A 23,373-nucleotide genomic window follows, 5' to 3' on the forward strand; every position below is an offset into this window, starting at 1 on the left:
TTAGAAGCAGGTCAGACTATTTGCTCACCTGAACCCAATGGTAATGGCTCTCTATCAACTCCCATCTTTCTCCAAGAGTCACCAAAAGACAGGTTGACCACTCCATGAACATTTGAGCAAGGAATCCTTTGGTCCCTCTTTTAGACTGGCCCTGCAGCCACATCAGCAAACTGCCATGCCCATCACCCAGTCCTAAGGACGGACACCATGTCTGGTGCAGACTGCAAGTCATTTATGTTTTGACACTGGATCCCAAAAACCCGACTTCAAGACAGATTTATGTAATTTTGGGTGCAGTGACAACACCCCCAAACAGTCACAGGAATCATGCAGTCTTCAAATTAGGAGCCAATTATCAGAAAGTGAATATGAGGATTTAAACTATGCATGATGTCAATTTTTTGAAGGGATCAATCAGCATGAAGCGCATCCCTTTGAATTCTCAAATGTCTAGCCCTTGGGTTCTTTCTCTGGTCAGGGAAGAGGGCGCTGATCAGCTACTTTGTGAGGTGTGAAATGATGTAAGTAGTAGGGTTCCAGGAAAAGGCACGGTCCCCAAAATCCCACTAACCTGATCATGAGGAATCGTGTCCAATTACCTAGCATCATATTCTCATTGTGCACGGGGTGTCGGGGTCTAAGTAGATGTGGCTCACACAGCTAGCAGAGATTGTAACTCAAACAAATAAACAAAGCAAAAATTGAGGGTTGCTCCTCAGTTAGCCAAGCTCTCTCATATGGCCCTATAATCCAGTTGCAGCTGCCTTTGTGAGTTTGTAGATAAATGTTGGCTCCTTATTCATTAAAGTAGTCCATGAGTAATAATTCCTCAGTTCATATGAGATGCCCAAATGTCTCTTATTCTTTCTTGAGAGGCAATATGAATCCAAAAGTGTCCTGAATGAGCATCTAGTCCATCTTCAGGGCTGGACACTACAAACATATTCATTTATTGTGAGTTCAAATGATTTAAAAAAAAATAATCAGAAAAATGTAAACAAATGCATACCCAGTGTCAGAGGGCAAGGATTGATACACTGACTACAAAAACAAACAAAACAAAAGCGATCCGGTCACAAACTGCTCAACAGAATACATATGTAGTAATACATCACCCTATTACCTGAGGCATAATACCATAATGAACATCTGTAGAAAAAAAAAGTCATAAAATGTTTTGTCATTCAGTACTAGTGACTCACCAATGTTTTCAAAAAATCATTTCAGTGACTTGAAATAAGTGATGTATAAATTGTTACCTGGGTGAATCGTATTACCACATAGTGGTGGATGGAGCAATACTTGACTACATCTGTGTGAATAAAAAATATATCCATGCAAATGGTAAGTCTATTAGCCAAGAAAAACACCTAAGCATAATGCAAATTATGTGCCATAGGATTTTTTTCTCCGAGACTCTGTTGAATATAATATAGATTTTGTATAGGTTACTTTAACATTGATACTACAATAACATCGTGGTGCCCACCCTTCATTGCATTTTGAACTCAAATAAATAACCCATTAATGCCACTGCCACCAACCGGATGCTCTAGGTTACTGAAGAAACAAGATTACACACTGCAGGGTGAAAGTGGGAGACCAAGTCCAGATTCATTGGAAAGGAATCTTGCTGACTTGAACATTAGTCACAAGGCCTGAAAACGGCTTTTAAGGGACTACCTAAAAAGCTACAGAGGTCCAGAAGTCTAAAGGCCTATACAATTGAGACCTTTCTGTCTTAAACCTTTTTAATCGCCAATGTTAATGATAATGAAAGAATTTTGAGTGCTCAGAAACTTACACTGGCTCCAAGGGAATTAACTTTCCATGAAGCCATGCATGATCAAGCCCATTTTTCCATCCAAAAAATTAATGAGCTACAAGCCTTCTAGAAATCTACATTCTGGAAACCTAAATCTATTTATACCTAAATAGCCAACAACCCTCGTTCTGCAGACAGACTTTCCAGTTCAGGAAAGCACACTTTGTAGGTCATCTCTCCCACCCACCCAACACCTAATACGTTTCCTAAAAATCCATTAACTGGTTTCCTTGCTGAAATCCCAGTGTCAAGTAGGCGTTATTGCCACCTTCCTACTGTTGTCAAACCTGGCTGGTATTTTCATTACAATTTTTCCACAGGTTACCAACCTTGTCACTCTGGCCTAAGAAGACATGTGTGAGTTTGCATGAAGCCCTATTATACAAAAGGTCCAGGGGGAATTTAATTGGCATACATGGCCTCTAGCATCACAAAAACTGACCCACAAAGAGAAAAGGACATTTATTGTGAATCTCAGTATAAAATCCAGTTTGAAACAATCACTTGAAACATATTAAATATGTACGCATTCAGGTTTGTTTTAGTAATGCACAGCATTAACTAACATGCAGACTTATGACGGCTTCCATCAGTACACTGTGCCTTTATGGAGAATGCATCCTAGTTTTAATGTGTAGGCTTCTTTTGTTTCTTTTTATTGGTTTTCTTTTGAGTGATGAAGTTGTCCTGGTGTTTGGATTGGGGCACAGACCTAAAACAAATAGAACAGTGATGAAAACAACCTACCATGTAATAACTAAAAATAAATGTCGGTGGGCGCTAATGGCGGAGCAATATAAAATGCCACATTACAATGGGATCAGACTTCTGTAGACATAGAAGGCACTACGTCCAGCTAACATTTTAAAGTCCTAGGTAGTTTCAGTATAATTTAATCTTATCAAAATGCATCGACTCCTTTGCTTCTGCACAATCTAATTCTGTCTGCCCACAACAGTGACACTACAATACATAATTCAGATCTATTTTAATTATCTGCAAGCTTGCTCGGTATGCTACAATTTCGATACACACTGACACCCATACATGGTTAAACATAGTATATTCATGGCAAATGCTCTAGTAGCAGATTTCTGTAGTGTAATTGACAAATTAAGTACAAAAGTCGACATTCTTTTTCTCCTGAAACAATGAAGACCTCATTCTGTTGAGCTGGTTAATTCTTTATGCAAGGCTCTCCTATATCTTAGGGTCAAAGACAATTATTGCATGTAGTTAAGCATTAACATAATTAGGGAAAGGCTCCACTCCAAGGAATGCAAGTACCACCCAATTTGGACTCCAAGAATGGAACTTTTTTGCCAGTTATTTGATTGTGAACAACTTCCAAATCCCCCTATATACCAACTACTTTATATGCAACTATAATTTAAATAATTTAAAACAAGATTTCTAATAAACCATACGACTAGGTTTCCTAGACAATACATAAAAATCATAATAAAGGATGTGAATTAAGAACAGGCATTTGCAGCAGGACAATTATTTTGCCATAAAAAACATTTCCCACAAACCATGGATCATATATGACAACCATTCCATATCTTTAATCGTATTTCTGATGCTTGCATCTGCTTAGATTCACATGCTTTGCATAGGCCGACATCTAGTGGTTGGAGAGTATTACACGATTTATTTTCAAATTAGAACAGGGATGTTGATGGGGTATGTTTGTAATACTATCCCTGCTGTGATGTGTACTGTACCCATGATCCTCAGATTGTTTTTTATTAAGGTTGCATGAAGTGTTTAGTAAAAAGAGAAACAAATCTGTAGAAGTGCATGTTGTCTATGTATCTTCTACTCTGAATCTAAGCTTAAGCAAGCATCAGAATGACGATTACAGGTATGTAATGTTTGTTGTCTGAGGCTTGTGGATCTGCTTTGTGTAGACTAGCGAGCAGTACCAGGAGAAAGAGGTGGGGCGTTCGAAGGAACAGAAGGCAAACACATTTTTTAACACTTCTTGTCCCAGTTGACAGTCATTCCTTGTTTGTGCGTCAACGCAGTACTGTTGAGTGAAGGTGTGAACTGAACTCCATGTAGCTGCTTTACAGATTGCCTCCAAAGGTAAATGTGCAATGAAGGCTAATGTCACCCTTGTAATATGTGCGGTGTGCGCTCTAGGTGTACATGGTAGTTCCTTGTTGGATAACCTGTAATAGTGCTGTGTGCATTTTACTATCCATTTAGAAATGGCTGCCTTCTCTTTCAGCAGCCAGGGAAACAAAGAACTGGTCAGTTTTCCTGATTGGCTTTGTTTAGTTGAGGTAGTACATGACAGCTCTGCTAACATCCAGTGTATGGAGAGCTCTCTCTCCTGAGTTCTGCGGGGTCCTGAAAGAATGCTGACAGTTCAATAGATTGATGACATGAAATTTGGAAATTAACTTTGCTGTGAAACGTGGGTGCGTTCTTAAGACCACCTTGTTCTTTTGTGTTGTGAAGAAAGGTTTCGTTATGGATAAAGCCTGGAGCTCTCTACACGTTATAATAGAAGTGATGGCTATACGAAATGCGGCTTTGTAAGCGAGATCCTTGATGCTTATATTATGCATAGGCTCAAAAGGGAGACCCATGAGATTACTTAGAACGATGTATAAATCCCATCTAGGGAGTGGATTTGCAATAGGGGGATATAGTCATGACTGCTTCCATGAAGGCTTTCACAACTTGAATCCTCCACCATGAAACCTTGCTTTGTGATGTTGCAGGTAGTGAAGCTAAATGTACTGTTAAGGAATTAAAGACTAGACCCGAGCCCAACAAGTGAATTAGATAGCGTACTATATGAGTTGGTGAACAGTCAATTGGGTTTAGATTAGACTTTCTACATACTACAAATCTTTTCCATTTGTTAAAGAGCCGTGTCTAGTATTGGGTTTATGTGCGTCTTAATATTTTCATGCATCTGCTAGGTAATTTAAGATGGCTGAATTCATTCTATGACCTCAGGAGAAAAGCTGCTAAATTGGTTGCCCAAGGATGTGGAAGAAGGGTTGAGCCTTGATTCTGTGACACCATATTGTAAGGACAGGTTAGCTTAATTGGTGGGCAAATGGTCAGTCATCATGAAAAGGTGGGAATACCATGTTTAACGTGAACACATTGGAGCAACTAGAATCATGATTAGGTGCTCCTGACGCATCTGTGGATTACTTTGTTAAAAAGTGACTTCGAAGATAAAGTCTACGACAATATTCCTGACCAACCGATCCACAGTGTGTTCCCGTGGCCCCCCTCAGCGGTAACCAGGAGGCGTAAGTGTGGCATTTCGCATTTTCTTTTGTTGCAAAGAGATCTATGTTTGGATGCCCCCTAATGTGAAAAGATGCCATTTACAATGTTTGAATACAACTCCACCCGTGATCTGAGGGCAGACCCGCGTTTTTGCTTAGTGTGTCTGCTAGGCAGTTGTGTTCCACTGGAATGTGTTGAGACAAGAGGAAAATTCCTCCCTGGATGATCCACTTCCGAATCTTTTGTACTACTGTGGACAGATTTAGGAAGTGAGTCTCGCCCTGTTTGTTGATGTAAAACATGGCAGTTGTGCTGTCCGTGATAACTAGTACATTCTTCCCTGCTAGATGATGCTAGGAAGCTTGTAGTGCTTTGTACAGTGCTAGCAATTCAAGAACACTGATGTGCTTTTTGGCTGGTGTTTTGTGTCCACATGCCGTATGTTGTATGGTGGAGGTAATGCGCTCCCCAACCCGAAAGTGATATATCTGTTATGATTGTGACGTGTGTTGGCAGGTTGACAAAGGGATTTCCTCTTGACAAGTTCTTCTTTGTCCACCACTTTCTGCAAAACCTCCACTAGATTGTCCCAATTGCCGTTTGCCTGAAACCATTGTTTCACTAACCATTGGACGCATGTGTAGCCTTGCATGTGGCACAATGAAGATGCATGATGCTAACATACCAAGAACGTGCATTACCTTCCTGACTGTTATCTGGCGACCAACAGTATAACATGGGATTTGATTTAGTCAGACCCTCCAGGATTTTGCGGCATGAAATGACAAATTTTGTGGCACAATCCTTTATGGCGGCATTTTTCAGCACAATTTTTATTGACTGGAGGGTGCAAGATTGATACACTGCAGGAAAGAGGCTGTGTGCAAGGCTACAAGAGAGCCAGGGTGTCAATATATGTATCTTTTGTATCAAATAGGAAAAGTCCTAGATGTCTCTGGCTTGCCAGAACAGTGTTTGTTTTGGCTAGGTTTTTTGGTTTAATGTGCATCCCTATTTAATAGTTATTAATCATTATCAGTTGTAATGCTGAAAATATTCCCCTTCTATGTTCCCCAATCCCGCAAACACCGACACACCTCTCTCACCCAACACACATCACACGTTTCACCAATTCCCCATCACAACTTGTATTTTCGAACCTCACACTCAGTTGTACACATACTCACATGCTCTATCACACTACCAACTCACAATTTGCGCTCTCTAGACCCTGCCAAACTCCAAATCATACTCCCAACTCACACCGTACGTGCCCCAATTCCTCCCGCAGTATACAGTGCTTCATTCGTGCGTTCTACTTCTGCATCCTTCATCCTTTCTCCCATTTTATCACTCTTCCCTCATCCTTTCTCCCAATCTTCAGCTTACTGCCCCTCTTCCAGCCAATCCCTCTCTGCTTTGGGCCCACTACTACCCCTGAGCCCACGTTCCTTCCACTTTCTGTCCCTCCGCTCTCTGATTTCTGGCTCACTGTCCCACTGCATCCGCTCTGCTCTTGCCCACCCCCTCCACCTCTGACCCACTGCTCTCCTTCTGATCTCCCTTTGCTTTCTTGCCTACCACGCCACAGCTCACCCAGCACTCACCTTCTCACTCCTTTTTCTCGGATATTGTGACCATTGTTAAATTTTTGAAGAAAACTGTAGATTTTGGCCTAAAAAAATGGGGCATCTAAAAACAGAGCAGAGAATGTGCTGTTTTTAGATAACCCATTTTTGGAAATGAGCAGGCCACCTTAATTTCAAAGGAGACCTGCGCATTTCCACAGGGCTGAGCTGTAGCGCAAATGATGTGCTGGCCAGTCATCTTGAATAAGTTTGTGTTGGAAGCGTTCTCCTGACAATTGTCTACAGGCTCCCCGTGCATTTCACCGTGACTGGCCCTTAAGGGTCCTGCCACTGTAAAATGCAACCCAAAAAAAAAAAAAACACATTTCTATCCCATTTGGGGAACAGAAATCCAAGTGGGATAGCAGCTTTTTTTCCCTTCTTTTTCGTTTTAAGTATTGCATGAGTCAGTAGGATCAGTAAAGACCCTGTAAAGCAGTGACACCCCTTGTGCACATATTTAAAGTAGGCGCATAGGGTGGCCTACAATTTCTGCACATTTAAAAACGCATCTTGCTTGTCAATTTGGGATGCGCTTTTAAATGCGCAGAAACGCCCCCTGATTTGAGCAAAGGGGTGAAAAAGGACATCTGAATGAGTGCATATAAGAAGCGTCCATTCAGATGTCCTTTGTGGATGGGACTGCTTTTTTTTTTTTGCTCAAGTGATGAGATGTGCTTGTACATTATGTTTCTTGAGTCAAAAAAAAGTTGAGAAAATGGCCCCTTGAGTATTTCTTTTTTATTTTTTATATTTTTTTTGCAAAACGCCCATGTGTGTGGGTGTTTTTGCAAAAACGCCATTTTTGCGCTTTTTTGCAAAAACTGCCATTTTTCGCAGCATTTTGCAGGATTGCAAAATCGCTTTAAGCTGGAGGGTCTGTTTGGTATGTTTCGGACTGTAGGGGAGGCATGGTATCACAAGTATGACACAGACACAATAGGTACAATTTGTAAAACCTTAATTGAAGTTTCTGGAGTTGGAAAAACTCCTACTTTGCCCTATAACTAAGATGGGAGTAGTCTCGACCATCAAACGATAAACAAAACCGTCCTAGTGGAGTTCGTCAAATCAAAATGGCCTATACGAATAAAACCTAATGCCTGCCCCATCTGTTGTACAAAACGTGTATAAAGGAGAAATGTATGTAAAGGAAAAATCAGTGTTCAAAAGAATAAATGTAGCTGAATCAGCTCTCTTCCCCACGTTAGACCACACGGAGTAAGGCAGTCCCTGTAGGCAGGATTAAACAATCTGGCTTTGGTTTTAAACACAATCAACAGTTCCAAAACGTGGACCGAGTCCTACCTGGCATTCCAAGTCAAAGTCTCTTTTCAGACTTTCAAATAATGTTTCAACAAACAGTTCACACAGGCCTCCCTCTTCCGGACTCCGACCTCTTCAAAACACAGTTCACTTTGGTCCCCCTCTGTCGGGCTCAGACCTCTTCAAAACAAAGTTCACCAGGACTTGCAAGCACGCTTCCTTCCTCAAGCTTATTACACTTCGGGTCTCCCTCAGCAGGGCTCAGACCACTTTCAGATGTCAAATATTTTCGAATGTGGGTGACTTTCTGTACAGATCTCTGCAGGACCACTTCGACTAAAAGTTCAAGTTTCAACTTTCACTCTCCCCTTCTCTAGGAGTTAATTTTGCTTCATTTGCTTTTGCATTGTATTCGCTTTATCGTTTTGAAACAATACATCTTTCACAGCAACTTTCGAGTGGGCTACTTCATTTCTCTGGACGGACCACTCCGTTACTCAGTATCGCTGATTTTACAGATGTGCCTACTTCAAAGTTAATTCACAGGTCTGCCTTTCTTCGCGTCTAATCTACATGCGTGCAGCCTTCACTAGCGATATAATGTTGCCACTTCAAAATTTCTTTAACACCCACCGGTCTCTCAGGTCTCTTGCCAACTCACCGGCTGTGTGCATTTCTTTCTTGGTTTTTCTGATTTCCAATTCACGAGTCAAGGTTAGTACCACAGGCTTGGCCTCGCCTCCCCAGCTCTGCCGTTCACACGGGAGGGACGCTGGCATGCTTTAAAACACAATGCAGCCTTCTGATGTGGGATTTGGCCTTCTCCAAGTGTCTTTCGCAGCCTGTTGGAGGCAACAACCTCCAATTGGGAACTCTTGCGGTTTTTGACCCGCTGCTCTCGCCCCTTGGACTGTCGCTCTGCTCAAAGAGGTTTGACTTTGTCACGGAAGTGCTGCTCGTGCTCGTGTTCCACCTTGCTCAGAGTGTCTATTTAGGTTCTGCCTTTTATCTGTGTAAGGAGAGCTAATTGGTATCAGGTGTACGCACTTTAACTCAAGTGCCTAACTTTGCCTGACCCGATTAACGGGACAAGTCCAGTACGATGTATGAGAGTTAATCTTGTTACTCTCAGTCACCCGCTTCGTCTGCCCAGTGTTTGTGTAAAAGGGGGGGTTGGATAAACGAAAAAGGGGGGGAAATACTGCATCTCACCATCGGCTGCCTCACCCCCACTCCCTGAAGGTCCCTTACCCAGGTGATCCTCCCGCGCTGGTGCACCCCCAGGAACTGGATACAAAGCGATGGCCGTGTCCAGGCCACCTGGATGACAATTCCCCAGGGACTAGCGGGTGAGACACCCTTTGGTTTATCAGAGGACCCTCTTGTTGGAGGGGAAGACTAAAGCATCTTCTGTTTGAATTATTGTCCCTAGAAGCTGTTTCACCCGACTGAGAACTAGGCTTAACTTATTCTTGTTGATAGAGAAAGCTTTATTGTGTTCTGCATATGTTGCTGACATATTTGTAGTGTGTCTCCTGTTATGAAGACAAAAGGTGATTTGACATACAAATCCTTTCGTCCCCTGCACACTATCAAATGCTAAACAAAACAGCTAATCGAAAATCATATCATTGTTCAAAAGAAATTTACATGACAAGCACATTTTTGTAAAAAGAATATTACACAGCCACAAAAGTGGCTGTGTAGTTATGGTTAAGTTGCTGTTTCCATAGGAAGAGCACTTTTTGGGCGGCCTATAACTCTGCTCCCCCTGGACGAATCCTCACCAAACTTTGCAAAAAAAGTATATGGGCCACTCTAAATATTTTTGCAACGTTTGGCAAGGATTCGTCTGGGGGGGGAGTTATAGAGGGGGTCCCAAAACGTCTTTTTTTCCCCATAGACTGATTGGGGGAAAAACTTTGCGCACGGCTACAGGCCAAACCGCTGGACGGATTTTCACCAAATTTTTGGCAGGGGCTTGGTCCCGAAAGCGTGCTTTTGTAAATTTGGTGACAATCCGTCCAGTAGTTTCCTTAAAATGATCAAAAAGTATGTCTCTAAAAATTAGTGATATCTATGTCCGCTCCGCGGTCACACTTCCCTGTTCACTCCGTGGAGAAGATTTCAATTGGCTATTCCGTGGCGTGCTGGTTGTGCCACAGTGTGAAGTGCGTCATAATCTTTCGATACGGCCGCCATGTTTACTTCGTTTTCTGTTGTACGTGCTCATTGCCGCCAACATACATAAACAAAGAAGACACCAATGCACTTGTTACACTTATGGAACACTGTTTCGAAAGGTAAGCGTTAATGAGATGTGGCAGTACAAAGTCAAACATTGATGTATTCTTGTTACCACTGTCATACAGTACAGTGGGACTTGTTACTCATTGTACGAAATGAACTTACTGCGTCCATGTTAAAATACATAAACAACATTACTGCGGTCAGACTGGCGGCCTACAGTTCACAATCTAAGCCAGCCACCTGCACTATTTCGTACACACAGCACTTCTGCACGTGTACGGGAGTAGTGGTTCTCATGAATAGCTGCGGATAGGTTGTTGCAAAATGAGAATGTATTTCTATTCGGAGTGAAGGTCACTTGATTTTCACTTTTCAATACGAGCTCATATTTGTCGGCACCCATAAGGGACATTTGTTTTTTAACCTTGATCTACAGGGAAAAAGCAGAAAGAATTCAGGGAATAACAGTTAGAAAAACATATTGTTTGATAAGGTTATGCTTCAAAAACATTTGTACCGAACATTAAATACCAGTTCCCGAAGAGGCACTCTTCCAAATACACTACTGGTTGACTGTTCTGAACGCAATGGAGGCGGTCCACATCATGTAAGTTTATTTTTGACGCCTATATACCGAACTGGCTTCACATTTTTACTGTCGAAAAGAAAAAAATGTAATTTTCCTACTGAATTACAAGGTTTCTGTGTCGTTGAAATGCTTTTTCCCCAATATGGGCATTGCACATTGTCGCCGTTTGTAAGGTTCCACTACATTTCCCCACATTAAATTAATATTTACTCAAAATGGTATATGTTACAACTTTGTTTTGTGCAGAGGTTGCGTATTGATACACGTTTCATTTCCTCTTTCACCGCTCAGCTACTTCCAAACAAATATTTTATTATTAATAAAGACGGTCCAGCTTTCTGTGCCGTTGAAATGTTTTTTTTCCCATTATGGAGTTTGCACATTGTCGCCGTCCATAGGGTCCCACTACATTTCCTCCTATTGCAATAATTTTTACTGAAAATGTTATTTTTTACAACTTTGTTTTGTTCAAAGTTTGCATATTGATTTCCCTTTTCCCCCTCAGCTACTTCCTTCCCTATTGTGATTGTCACGGATTGCAGCTGTCGAGTGACAGCTTTTTAACCGTCAAATGCAACTGTTTGTCATCGGTTGTCTGTGCGTCATAATTCAGTGGGATGACCGTGTCGGACCTCTATGCCCTTACACTGCTGTCGCCATAAGGAGTAACATTCCATCCTTTCTGGTAGTGTAGATCACAGCGATTGACGTCGTCTTACAAATCAATGTGCAATGAAAATGACTACTGTGCCGGCAACGCTTACTTTCTGTGTGGGAAAACAACAACGTGGCTATTACCATTAACATTTTCATTGTCGACCAAAGACAAACTTACTACTTTTATGGAAATGTGAATAGGGTGATCATTTCACACAGTTTATTGTGAAACAAACCTACTTTACTAATTCCATAGGGCGGTGATTCACTCCGTTTATTGTGAAATAAATCTACTAATTCTTAAATGTGAGTGTTTTTTTTTTTTTACAAATTTACTCTCCTATTTCAAAATGTGGCGTGCTACGTTGCAGGTCCTAATGTGTTCTTTTGTAGGTGATGCATCATGGCACGTAAGTCCTTATGGACGTATTTGGTTATGCTGCCAAGGAACGTTATGGAGAAAGGTATTGCATACCACTTTCTTTGACTACGGGAGGGTCAGGCCAATCCCATATGCTTTAGTGTCGTCATGCCACTTTCTGTCACCCAGATGCTGCATTAACCAACATTAGTTCAGAATGATTAGTATCTTTCTAAAAGAGGAAAAATGAGGTAAGGGCACTCAAAGTGTTTGCTGTACAGAAATGTTTGTAAAATAATACATGGTTACACCCTCCTAATACACATATTTGCACACCTTTCGACCTGTGCCACTTACGAAATTATGTGTCGAAAGGTGAGTGGTAATGGTGTTGCTTGCAGTATTTCTGACGTGATTGCGCTTGCCATCACAGAGTTTCTTGGGATTTTGTGCAGACGTACTAAGACTAATCCTTTGCGTTTTTTTTATAGACAAAAATTACTGCATCTACAACTCATGTATGTAAAGGTCATTGACAGCGACCGAAAAGCTTTGTGTTGTGCATGTGGTAGTGTTTTGCTCTTTAACAAGTGTCGATATGTACATAACAAATCAACGGTATAGCGTCTGTCTCTGAGGGGTAGGTTCTATGTATGGTTAGTGGCCACAATGTCGGGGAAGTGGGTACTGGCCATTACTGGAAGGGACAAAACATTGCTTTGAAGTCGCCATCTCCACTAGGGACTGGCTTTCTGGTAAAGGTCTTGCTCATAACGATACATTTCTCAAGGAACAAAAATGTGGTGCTGCCTTTACGGTCACACGGTTTCATTTTTGCTTTATGCAGGCTGTAATGGAAAGCGAAGAAGGGTTTCTATCCAACACCCTTCTTCCCTTTCTATGGTGGCCATCTTGGAAAAGGATTTGTTTTCTTCAGCCGGGAACGCCAGAGGCGTTCCGGTTGAAGACAATAAAAAAAATCATCTTTTTTGGTACCATGGGTTAATGCTGTAAAATCCCGATTGCTAATGGCATTCATCCCCCATGTATTGGGGAGGAATGGGGGGTTAATGATCCAGAGACGACGTTATGGACTCTTGCTTCTATTGCACTGCAAACTTGCCCTGTGGAGTTCTGCGCCGGAAATTTTGCAGTTACAAGTTCCTACAAGAATATGCAATGTACTTCCGCACTATCAATCAGGCACACGTTATTGTGAAGTGTGTATGCGTTTTCGATCACGCCCCCATACTGTGTGCCAGCACATGATAATGTGGCATTCTTCGGAAGGTGGGCAGTTACTTCAAATGTAGTATGCTTATTTGTTACTATTAGAACCCTCATAAATGCAGTAGAAACATTTTGCTAACGTAATGTTATGATTCAATTACAATACTAAAAACCTATGCAATTCAGTGAAAAAAACTTTGCTAAAGGGACGTTATTGTTACGTTGCCCTACTAAAAACATGTAAAATTCACTACAAAAAAAACTTTGTTAAGGGAACGTTAAGGTTAAGTTGACCTACCAAAAACCTGTCCTCTTCACTAAAAAAAGTTTCCTGCCTGTCATTACGCATCACATTACAACACATTCTCTTTAAGTTTTTATTGTAGTGAATTTTACATGTTTTTAGTAGGGCAACGTAACCATAACATCCCTTTAACAAAGTTTTTTTCACTGAATATATATATTCTTCTATTCACAAAGTATAAATGTACAAAGCAAAGCAAAAACAAACAAAAGTCTGTTCTGTGTGGGTGACGCGTTTTGAATACTTTATCCTCTTCTTCAAGAGGATTGACGGACTGAAAGGAAAATGTTGTGTATGAATGTGGTGTCAACAATACATTACAGAAAATAGATAGTTATGTCAATATCATAGTGTATTTCATATGTAATCACGATACATCAAGATAGATGTCCAGACTTCCAGACATCTAATTCTTTAACACCACACTTTCATAAGAATCTTTTATCGGAGACCATCATCTCTAAAAAAAAAGTGATACGTTACAAAATTCCATGTTCAAGTTGTAAGAGTCATAGTCCCTAGATCACTAATATAGGGGCTTTCATGCAACCTTCTAGAGACTAATTTGTACCACTCAATTGTAGTAAAACATGAACATTGAGCCATCCTGGCTAAATCCCGCAAATCAGAGAAGCTCACCTTGATGTTAGAGAATCCGCAAGTGGAGAAGAGTACAATGCTCGGGACTGAAACCTGGGTAAAGTGGAACCCCATAGAGAGGCAACAGCGTAGAACCGGGACCCGCAGGTAACAGACTATGTGGTAAACCTAAATGTAGAAATGGTGGAGGGAAAATATCTGACTTAATAAAAATAGTTGCTGAGTAACAGATCAGATCTAATATGCACTGTAATCCCCTAAGAGTAGCAAACATGCCTTAATGAATGGATCCCCTTCATCCTACACAAAATATGTTGTAGGCGGGAAATACACAAAGATACTAAATCAAACAATTGAGTTCAAAATGCAGTGTTCATAATGGTGGACTGCAATCAGCAGCGTGGAGCTGGAAGCCGATAGGTAACTGGTTTCGTGATGGACCTAATTATGAAAAGATAGTGAAAAAGAAATACCTGACTCAATAAAAATGCTTGGATAAACAGATCACACTATAGTTCCTAGCGTGTATAGAAACATATCTCTAATGGTCAACTAGCGACGTCCTGCAAAAAGATATAGGCGGGCAATGTTCAAAGGTACACAAACCAAACCTTTGAATTCCGGATACACAATCCGTGATATTAAACAGATGATTCCCAAAATAGCTGTGATGTAACAGCTAAAACAAGAAATAAATATAGCAAAGTCAAAATAAGTAGTCCTCTGTTAAGAAAGATAATCTAGATGTCAGAGGACAAGGAAGCCCGCCCTACCTGTAGTCATGACTCAACAGATTTAAGTTTGATGCGGAAAGAGGAGCAAAGCATCATTCTCCACGGAAACGAGCAGCGCCATATTGGAAAGGTATAAATAAGGATGCTAGGCAAGGAAAAGAAGACCGACTAAAGATTTACTGCCGTGGATACCTAAGAGGCATCCATCTTGGAATAGGTAGAGATACCTGGATGCTTACTATGAAACCTCACCAACAAAAACCGTATTTCTGCGGTGAAGAACCCAAACCAGCACGTGAAAAACATGAAATCTAAAGGTCAAAGAGACATATAAAAAACATAATCAGATAAAGAATAACCAAAGAATATAAAACAAATAATGAAAGACTTAAGAAAAAAATCTCTACTGAGAATGACATGATCGGAGAGATTCTATCTTATGAATAGTATGTGTAGTTCAATACCGTTGATGGCATATCTTGTCAAGTATAGCTGGCAAATAGCAAGTACACCTATACGCTGTAAATAGGTTCAAATAGTGAAAGTAGGAATCATGCACGTTGTATGTGATGGCTAATGCAGGTTGAATAATCCTCTGAGTATTAGTAAAAGATGATCCTAAAGACCTCTAGTATCTCTGTTATTTCACAGTGTAAACCTATAAGTGGATAGAAGCACAGATTATGTCAAGGTGACTTGCAAATGTCTAGTAAAGTCCTAGATGGAATCAACCCATTGCATGTTCAGTTGATTAAATTATCAAAACACACTGTGTGGACATCTTGTTTTACAAATGTGTGTAATATACGGTAATCTGGTAACCCATAAATCCAGTCATGTATTGGTGGTATAGAGTATAACAAACTCAATTTAGATAGCTAAAATACAACATTGGACAAAAAGAAATATACCATACAACCTGCATCCGAGGTAACACACAGGTGTGTAGCCTCCAGATGTGCTGATGGTTGGTCGATGTGTTTAATAGACAAGAGTCAGACAACCATAATTTAGGAGAGATGCAATCTCAATAATATCCACGGTGTACAATTACACAAAGCAGTTCAATGAGCATTCTTCATTCAGACCCTTTGGTTGAACGGTGTCCAGCAAATGGATCCAATACAGCTCTCTTTGTAGAAGGAGGGAATGGTAGCTGCCTCCCATTTGTGGGTGTTTAACTACCTCGAGTATCTGGAACTTGATTTGGGCTATTGTGTGTTTTTGTTCTGGAAAGTGTCTAGCCACTGGTGAACGTTGATTTTTACATCGTATGGTTGACTTATGCTCCGTCCACCTTTTCCTAGCTGATCTCATTGTTTGCCCTACATACAATTTCCCGCATGGGGCATTTTATCATATAAATAACACCTGTAGTTAGGCAATTGAATAGTCTTTAAGGTTGATCTTTTTACCTGTTCGTGGGAGAGAGACTAAACTACCCTTAATGACATTGTTTGCAGTGTGAGCAATTGAGGCATGGGAATGTGCCCTTCATTTCTGTCCTCAGGAGTAGTTTCTCCTTAGGTGGTTTGTAGGCCCTTACTAGTTTATCCCTAAGGTTTCTCCCTCTCTTCAAACACATCATAGGGGCTTTAGGAAAAAGTTTGAGAAGTAAAGGATAATTGTGAAGAATACCCCAATGTGTTTTGATGGTTTTGCTGATCTGAAAGCTTTGGCGAGAAAACTTGGAGATACACAAGAGTGGTGTCTCTTTGTCCTGGGTCCTAGGTATCATCAATTGTGTTCTTGTCACATCTGACGATCTTATCTTCACCTCACGCAAGATGCGAAGTTGCGAGACTCTGGTCATTAACATTTCTAGCTAAATATTTTCTAATGGCCAATTAGACACACTCAGAGGATTATCTTTTGTCCCTACATGTAATAGCTCACTCTTTGATGAAAAGGTTGGTCTACATAGACTCCTTAGAAATGTTGGACTAAAAATGTTCTTTGAATCGCAACACCCTAGCGAATCACAGACCTTGGGGGATGACAGATTAGAGATGCTCCCGAAAAATACATTTGATCCTTAGGTGCAGAATTCAGTCCTGAACCTTTTTGAAAAGAGTGTGCTTAATTACCAAAGGGATTATCCCTTAAACATCAAGAACAGCCACCTAGAACAAATTGAATTAAGCAAAAGATGATGAACTCACCATCAAACCGGCTGACAAGTGGGGGGAGCCATCATTGTTATGGACACTTCATTCTACATTAAGAAATGCTTGGATCTATTGAATGACGATAACACCTATATTGTGTTGGATAGGTGTCATGATCACTGCTTCCAAGGAGTCAGGAACAGCCCAACATCCTTGGAAGCAGGCCCCTAACCGTTATCTTAGGCACCAGCCGGTCCCCACTGGGACCTTTTGGGCCTTGTCCTGGCGCCGGTGGCACCAGGCTCATCAAAGTCATCGGTCCCGGCACTGGAAGCGCCGGGCTCATATTATGTATGAAGATGCTTGGGTGGATTTACCTGCAGCAGACCATGCTGCTTACTTACCAGCCACTTAGAAGTCCTCTGTGAACAGGAACTACTTTCGTACCTGGGTGGGGCAAGCTCCACTGCCTGGATACAGCACTGGAACTCTTCTGGAACTGGAACTCTTTTCTTACCTAGGCGGGCCGTGGAGGAAGACGCCTCATCACTCCAAGGCTATTTAAACCACACCCGATAGATGAAACGTGCTTCGCGTTATTCTGCATCTGCAGCAGAACGCTCACCGAGTCTGTTCCAGCCTTTCTTCTTTCGATCCTGAACCTGCAAGAATTATACTTACCATTCCTGTATCCAGTCAACAACAGCACCTGCAAGGACAAGAAACAACAGGTTAGCAAGGCAACCTTTACACACAGTGCTTACTCACCTGATCCATCGGCTGCGGCCATTTCTTCACGCTGCACCTCCGCCTGTGAAGACAAAAGCATTGTTATTACTTACCGGCTCTCCGCGAATTCCGGATTTCTTCACGCTGCATCGCCGCCTGTGAAAACAAAAGAAGAGACATTAGACAGGTATTTACTTACGCCCATCGCGCTCGTCACAATAGAACGCCTGCAAATACTCCGGCATCTCTTCAGCACGAACTAAGCAGCAAGGGAAAAAGACAGTTTGAGCGCTTGCATTTACTTACTCATTTCCAGGCGCTTCACTCCATCTTCCATCTCCAGAGTCCTGCAAGACAAAAAGGGAAAAGCATTATACAGAGTCCTGTTCAATATTAACGTGCCACGCACCTAAAGACTATAAAGACTAAAAAGGTGCCCGGAAACTCACCGCTCGTGCAGTTAACGACGGTAACGATCCTCTGAGTTCAAGAGGCCTATGTTTCACCAGTGAAGGAACTGGCAACGGCACCCTGCACCAGACGCAGATGGAGAGTCCAGCATTCACCTATCTAAGGTGAGCACGTTGACCTGGGGGGCTCTACGGAGAAGCTAGGAAGAGAGGGAGAGGGAGAGGAACATTCAACAGCCCAGACCCTTAAGCCCCATATTCTTTCACCTACAGAAACCTCACCCTTCGGGTTCGACACACAGTGAGAAGAGGTTCGACCCCAGAAGCCAATCGAGTCCTGCACATCACTTTTCGAGTCACAGACACCTTCCTGCCAAGACCAGCGCCTCCGTGGGAATCAGGTGAGCATTACAATAGGGGCCCCTTCGTAGAGATTAAAACTCGAGTTATTAGAACATGGGAAAAGGCTCTAGACAACAAATGGATCAGTGATAAAACTCACGATTTTGTACTCAATAAACATCCAATAACTCAGTTTTTTAACGTCGACCCAAAATCCATAAAGACAGTTTGAATCCTCCACTAAGACCATTCGTCGCTGGGACTGAGAGCATTTTTGATCCTCTTGCAATTTACATCGACAAACTATTACAACCTCTCGTTCAAGGTACTCAGATCGTATTCTAGAACTGTCAGCCCAGGGAATGGCAGCTTGATTGCTGTGCTCCTGTCCTAGGCCTTAACTGACAACCTTACTTGAAAATGTCTGTGCCAGGTACTCCTGAACCTGCCCAGCCAGCTAACTAAAAGGCAGAAGGGAGCTTCACAAGAAAACGAGGAGAACAAAGGAGAAGGCAGAGAGGACAAGCTTTTGGATTTGCTTAATGACTTGAACCAGGACATGGCGGAGGTAAAAATAGCCCTTGTTAAATCAGAGGAGAGATTTGAATCAGTCACCAGGAGAGTGGATTCAGCTGAAGAACATATTGCAATTGTGGATGAGAGGACTTTGAAACTGATGGATCAAATCGGAGATCTGAAAATGGCTAATGAAAAAATAACCTCTAAACTGTCAGAGCAAGAAAACTTCTCCCGAAGAAACAATCTCCGTCTGGTTGGTTTTCCTGAAAATGCTGAAAGGGGTAACCTGATGGATTTTCTGCTCAATAACTTGCCAAAAATACTGAAACTGGATGCTGCTGTGAACTTGGAAATTGAAGGGGAACATCGGGCACTTGGTCCCAGACCTTCGTTGGGTGAAAGGCCAAGACCTATCATTGTGAAGTTCTTGAGGTTTCCAGTTAAGGAACTTATATTGAAGAAAGCACGTGAACTCAAAGATCTTGCTTGGGGTGGAAACAAGATTATGATTTTTGTGGATTTCAGTAAAGATGTTCTGGAGAAGAGGAAGGCTTTTGATAAGGCTAAGGTTAAAGCTTGTGCAAAAGGATTGAAGTACTACATGGTCTTTCCTGTCATCTTGAAGGTGGTAATTGATTGTCAGGTACATGCTTTCAGTGATTGTAAGGCTGCAGAGGCTTTTTTAACTGATTTGGATCTTGATCCAATGGAAGGTACTACTCATGATACTAAAACTGCTAATCTGATGAGAAAAAAGAAGGGGAGACCTGTCTACACTGATTGAAGACTGGCGTGGTGTTTTTTTTTTAAATAGTTAGCATTTTATTTTTATTATTCATTAGAAATTGCTTAGTGTACTCTGCTATTTTAAGATGGCCGCCAGCTTTTTTTTGCTATTTACAACGTTTTAGAACCTCTGACTCCCTTTGAAAATATAAGGTAAATTCTTGCCTAAACTCTCTGTAAGAATTCCTCCCTCTCATTGTGTTTCGGAGTTAAGCATCTTGTATGACATGATGGCTACGTGGATTGTCAGGAAGTACATTTCTTGAAGGCAATTCGAGTGAGCGTGTGCTCTACTTACTGCAACAGGCTCTGTGAGGACAGTGTATGCTCATTGATCTCCATACATCTGTCACCTGCGGTGCTTTTTGCACACACGTTGAGAGTGGTTAGCCCCCACTATTGGAGAAGCGGAGCATCACTCGGCGCCTTTCGTGCTGAGTGAATGGCCCCCACCTATGGGGACGGCGCAGCGACTCCCGGAACAGCAGCCTGCCACTCCTCATGCATAATTGGATCTAGGAGCCCCCACCCTCGGAGAGGCGTGGCTTACAGTGGAAACCCAAAAAAAAAAGAAAATATCAACGTGTTTTGCCTCGTTACACGCGGAGCACGAGATGATTGACATGGTGTTATTGTCTTTCCTGATCCACAGGGCAACGATCCGGAGCCCCTTGCGGCTTGTGAGGTAACTCTCATTGTGCACAGTACCGGTGATACTAACGGCTCATCCAGCCACGTTTCTCATTATGTGGAGGTGTATCAACTGTTGCTTGCAGCACGGCTGCTGTGGGGCGAGGAGACTGAATTGGGGATTAAAGAGCGCCGTGTGCTATGTGCGCAGGTTGACAAGCTGTTGGAACATTTACACATGGAATGCTTGCATACCTCCACTCTGCTTCTATAACTGTTTACTGGCTTATTACTTAATCTATGGATGTAGCAAAGTATCCTGATGTCTGGACAGTTTGTAGGACACTGCAGGGATTCTACAACGTCATGCAGTTGGATGTAAATGGAAGAGTGGGAGGACTGTTTGGATCTCCTATTCGCCTCCTGTTTGGACTGCCAGTGAGCCAACATTGGACACTCACTCTCTGACAACCAGCATGCACCCAGCATGGTTCCCGTTGCCCTTCTGGGGTATGCTATTACAGTGCATGATTCCAGATGACCTGGGGCAAGTTGGTTCGTGATATGTATCTACAGTTGATTGATCTGGAAGGTTTTGAGGGTCGGGCCACATTGTCAACTTTCTGCATTGGTGGACAACTGACTATGTAGGCTGCAGTTGGTACTTGAATACATTTCTGATTTATGTCATTGTGTACCCTTACTACTATGTGGCCTGCACTCTTCGTGGAAATACAATGGAACTGGATTGTAAGTGAAGAGTTCCAATGAATAGTTGTGATATGGACCATCTTCGATATAGCAGTGTCCAAGATTAATACAGAGTGCTCAACTTGCTACCCGCGCTTTAGATGAAGGAACATTACATCACATGAACCTACAAGTCTTAATATGCTCCATGTTGTTGGTTTGGAATTCTGAACTGGTTTACACATATGCATGGAGTAATTGACAGTCAGGTAGTTTGATGGGTCATGCATATATATTGGCTCACCTACTAGGTGCAAAGATCAACTGGGTGTCAGGCTTTATTAATAGTATAGGCAGCTTGACTACAGCACTAACAGTCCAATGGTGATTAATGTTCCTTCATTACATTCGGGAACACCCTGTGATAAGATGTTTTGCTTCATTGGCTGGTTTATTGAATCAGGGGTCATTCATCCTGGCTGCTACTATTTTCCTCACTGTTATGGATGTGACGTTCAATATCTGATATTTAAGTCTTATTAAATGGGGGTTGAGGGTGTATGTAGGTAACATGCCACTCATTCTAATGTGTAGGAAGCTCCTGTTGACTTGAGAAGATCTATTACATGACCTGAAATTCATTGGTCCTGCCCTGTATTCCTTATGTCCAGACTACCTGTGATAGCACGGGTCACAATGTATGGGTCTTCATTTTATGCCAATTGATACAGCAAGAGAACCAGGCAGATATTGCGATTGTTTTTACTATTCTTGGAACTTTGGGACTGTACTGAATTAAGAATAGGGTCATACAGGCCTATTGTTTTCTCATGGGATTGCTTGATTGTTCTTGTGGACTGGTCTGGGGCTGACCCTTGTCAGATAGACTGGAAATGGCTTGGTTGTGGGAGTCATTGTATGGTACAGCATGCTTTTGATAGATATCCTAATTTAACCGTCCATTTGATCTTTATATGCATTCTCTGATCAGTGATTCATTGTTTAGTTTGGCCATCATTAATAATTATTATTATTTGTTTTTTTGCCTTCCCTTTTTTGTTTGGTTTGACATGTGGGGGTCGGCTCTAGACTGGTCCACTTTTGTCATGATGTATTTATGTTTATTACCAGAACAATGCACTGTATGTTTTTTCCAATTGCCTTCCTTGCATTGGTTGTTAAATTCTGTGAGGGATTGCAACAAATGATTTGGATATGGGATATTACTTTGGTTGTCTACAATTTGTAGATTGTTTGTGGGCCTTTCACAATTGGTCTTGCACAGCATATTAGTTGTAATTAGTTTTTATGTTTGATATCCTGTTGCAGATTACCTAAATTTGGGATGGTTGAGGTTGCTAAGATATTTGTGCTTTTCAGCAGTTTCTAACTGTTTCTCAGAAACATAATATAATGTTTGTGTTGGGCTTCATAATGGTGTGATGGTTTGGCTGGAGTCATCATATGTGATATTCAAGGTGGCTTGTTGGGAGTTTTTGTGGAATGCTTGCTTTTTGTAACATGCCTTGACCTGGTTGTTTTGGTGTTGGTGAATGCTATGTGTCATGGGGATATGATTTTGTGATTGTTCTAGGAATTATATGGAACAACCGATGTCTAACTGATGTGTCTGGAGATGGGTGTGTTTTCGTGTGGTGGATTATTATAGAAGGTTAATTTCTTGGATTAGAATTGGTTCCTGGGAGGTGGTCGGGAAGGTATGGGTTGGATGTAATTTTAATTTTGTGTATTTGGGTGCAGTTGGATGCGTAGTCTGTGAGTGTGTTTTATGTAAGCTAGGTGTGGCAGTGATGGATAATACGCCACAATGCAGGGGTTTCTGATTTTAAGTTTATTGATATGACTTATGGGGAGGAGAAGGGGGGTTTCCTGTTGTATTTTTGAGGTGGAGGTATTGTGGAATTTGTGGATCAATGGTCAAGAAGTTGTTAGTTGATTGGTCTTACACTTTATGGTGATAGGTTCTGCGGCTTTAATTTAATTATTTTGGAGTGCACTTGGCTTGTTATGGCTTAAAGTAGGGTAGGATATTTATTCATAGGTTGTAGAATTTGGCCTAGGATGCCTGGTAGGTATAGTTCTGAAGAGGTATTGGTGTGTATATATTTTTACTTATTATAAGCCCGATTGTGGTTAGGCTTCTGGTACTGGTAGATATGTGTGTTTTGTGTCTCGTTTTTTTTAAAAAATGTTTTTTGGGGTAGGGTTTTCTTTCTTTATCACAAATTTTTCTTTTTACTTTTTGACTTTTTATGTTCGTCGGTTGGAGGATTTCATTTCTCTTCCGTGGATAGATTTAGTGAGACAAGTCTGTGTCAATAGATGGGATGGTAATTATGTGAAATGCAGATAATTCTAGTGGTGAGCTATTGATACTTTAATCTTTGTTTCATGGAATGTCAGCGGTATTAGATGTGTGTTTAAAAGAAGGAA

General features: G+C 41.5%; 1 protein-coding gene across 2 annotated transcripts in view; it reads right to left on the reverse strand.

Annotated features, from left to right (window-relative positions):
• Window positions 1-2,272: 2,272 nt before the first annotated feature.
• The window catches only part of EXOSC9 (exosome component 9), a 1,088,118-nt gene continuing 1,067,017 nt past the window's right edge, over window positions 2,273-23,373 (reverse strand). For both annotated transcript variants that reach the window (XM_069631163.1, XM_069631164.1), the window contains one exon: window positions 2,273-2,537. In XM_069631163.1, coding sequence (XP_069487264.1) covers window positions 2,453-2,537 — 85 coding nt within the window. In that variant the 3' untranslated portion in view covers window positions 2,273-2,452. The remainder of the gene's footprint in view (window positions 2,538-23,373) is intronic.

This window comes from Ambystoma mexicanum, chromosome 6q (genome assembly GCF_040938575.1).
Source record: "Ambystoma mexicanum isolate Mex_15411 chromosome 6q, UKY_AmexF1_1, whole genome shotgun sequence".
NCBI lineage: Eukaryota > Metazoa > Chordata > Amphibia > Caudata > Ambystomatidae > Ambystoma > Ambystoma mexicanum.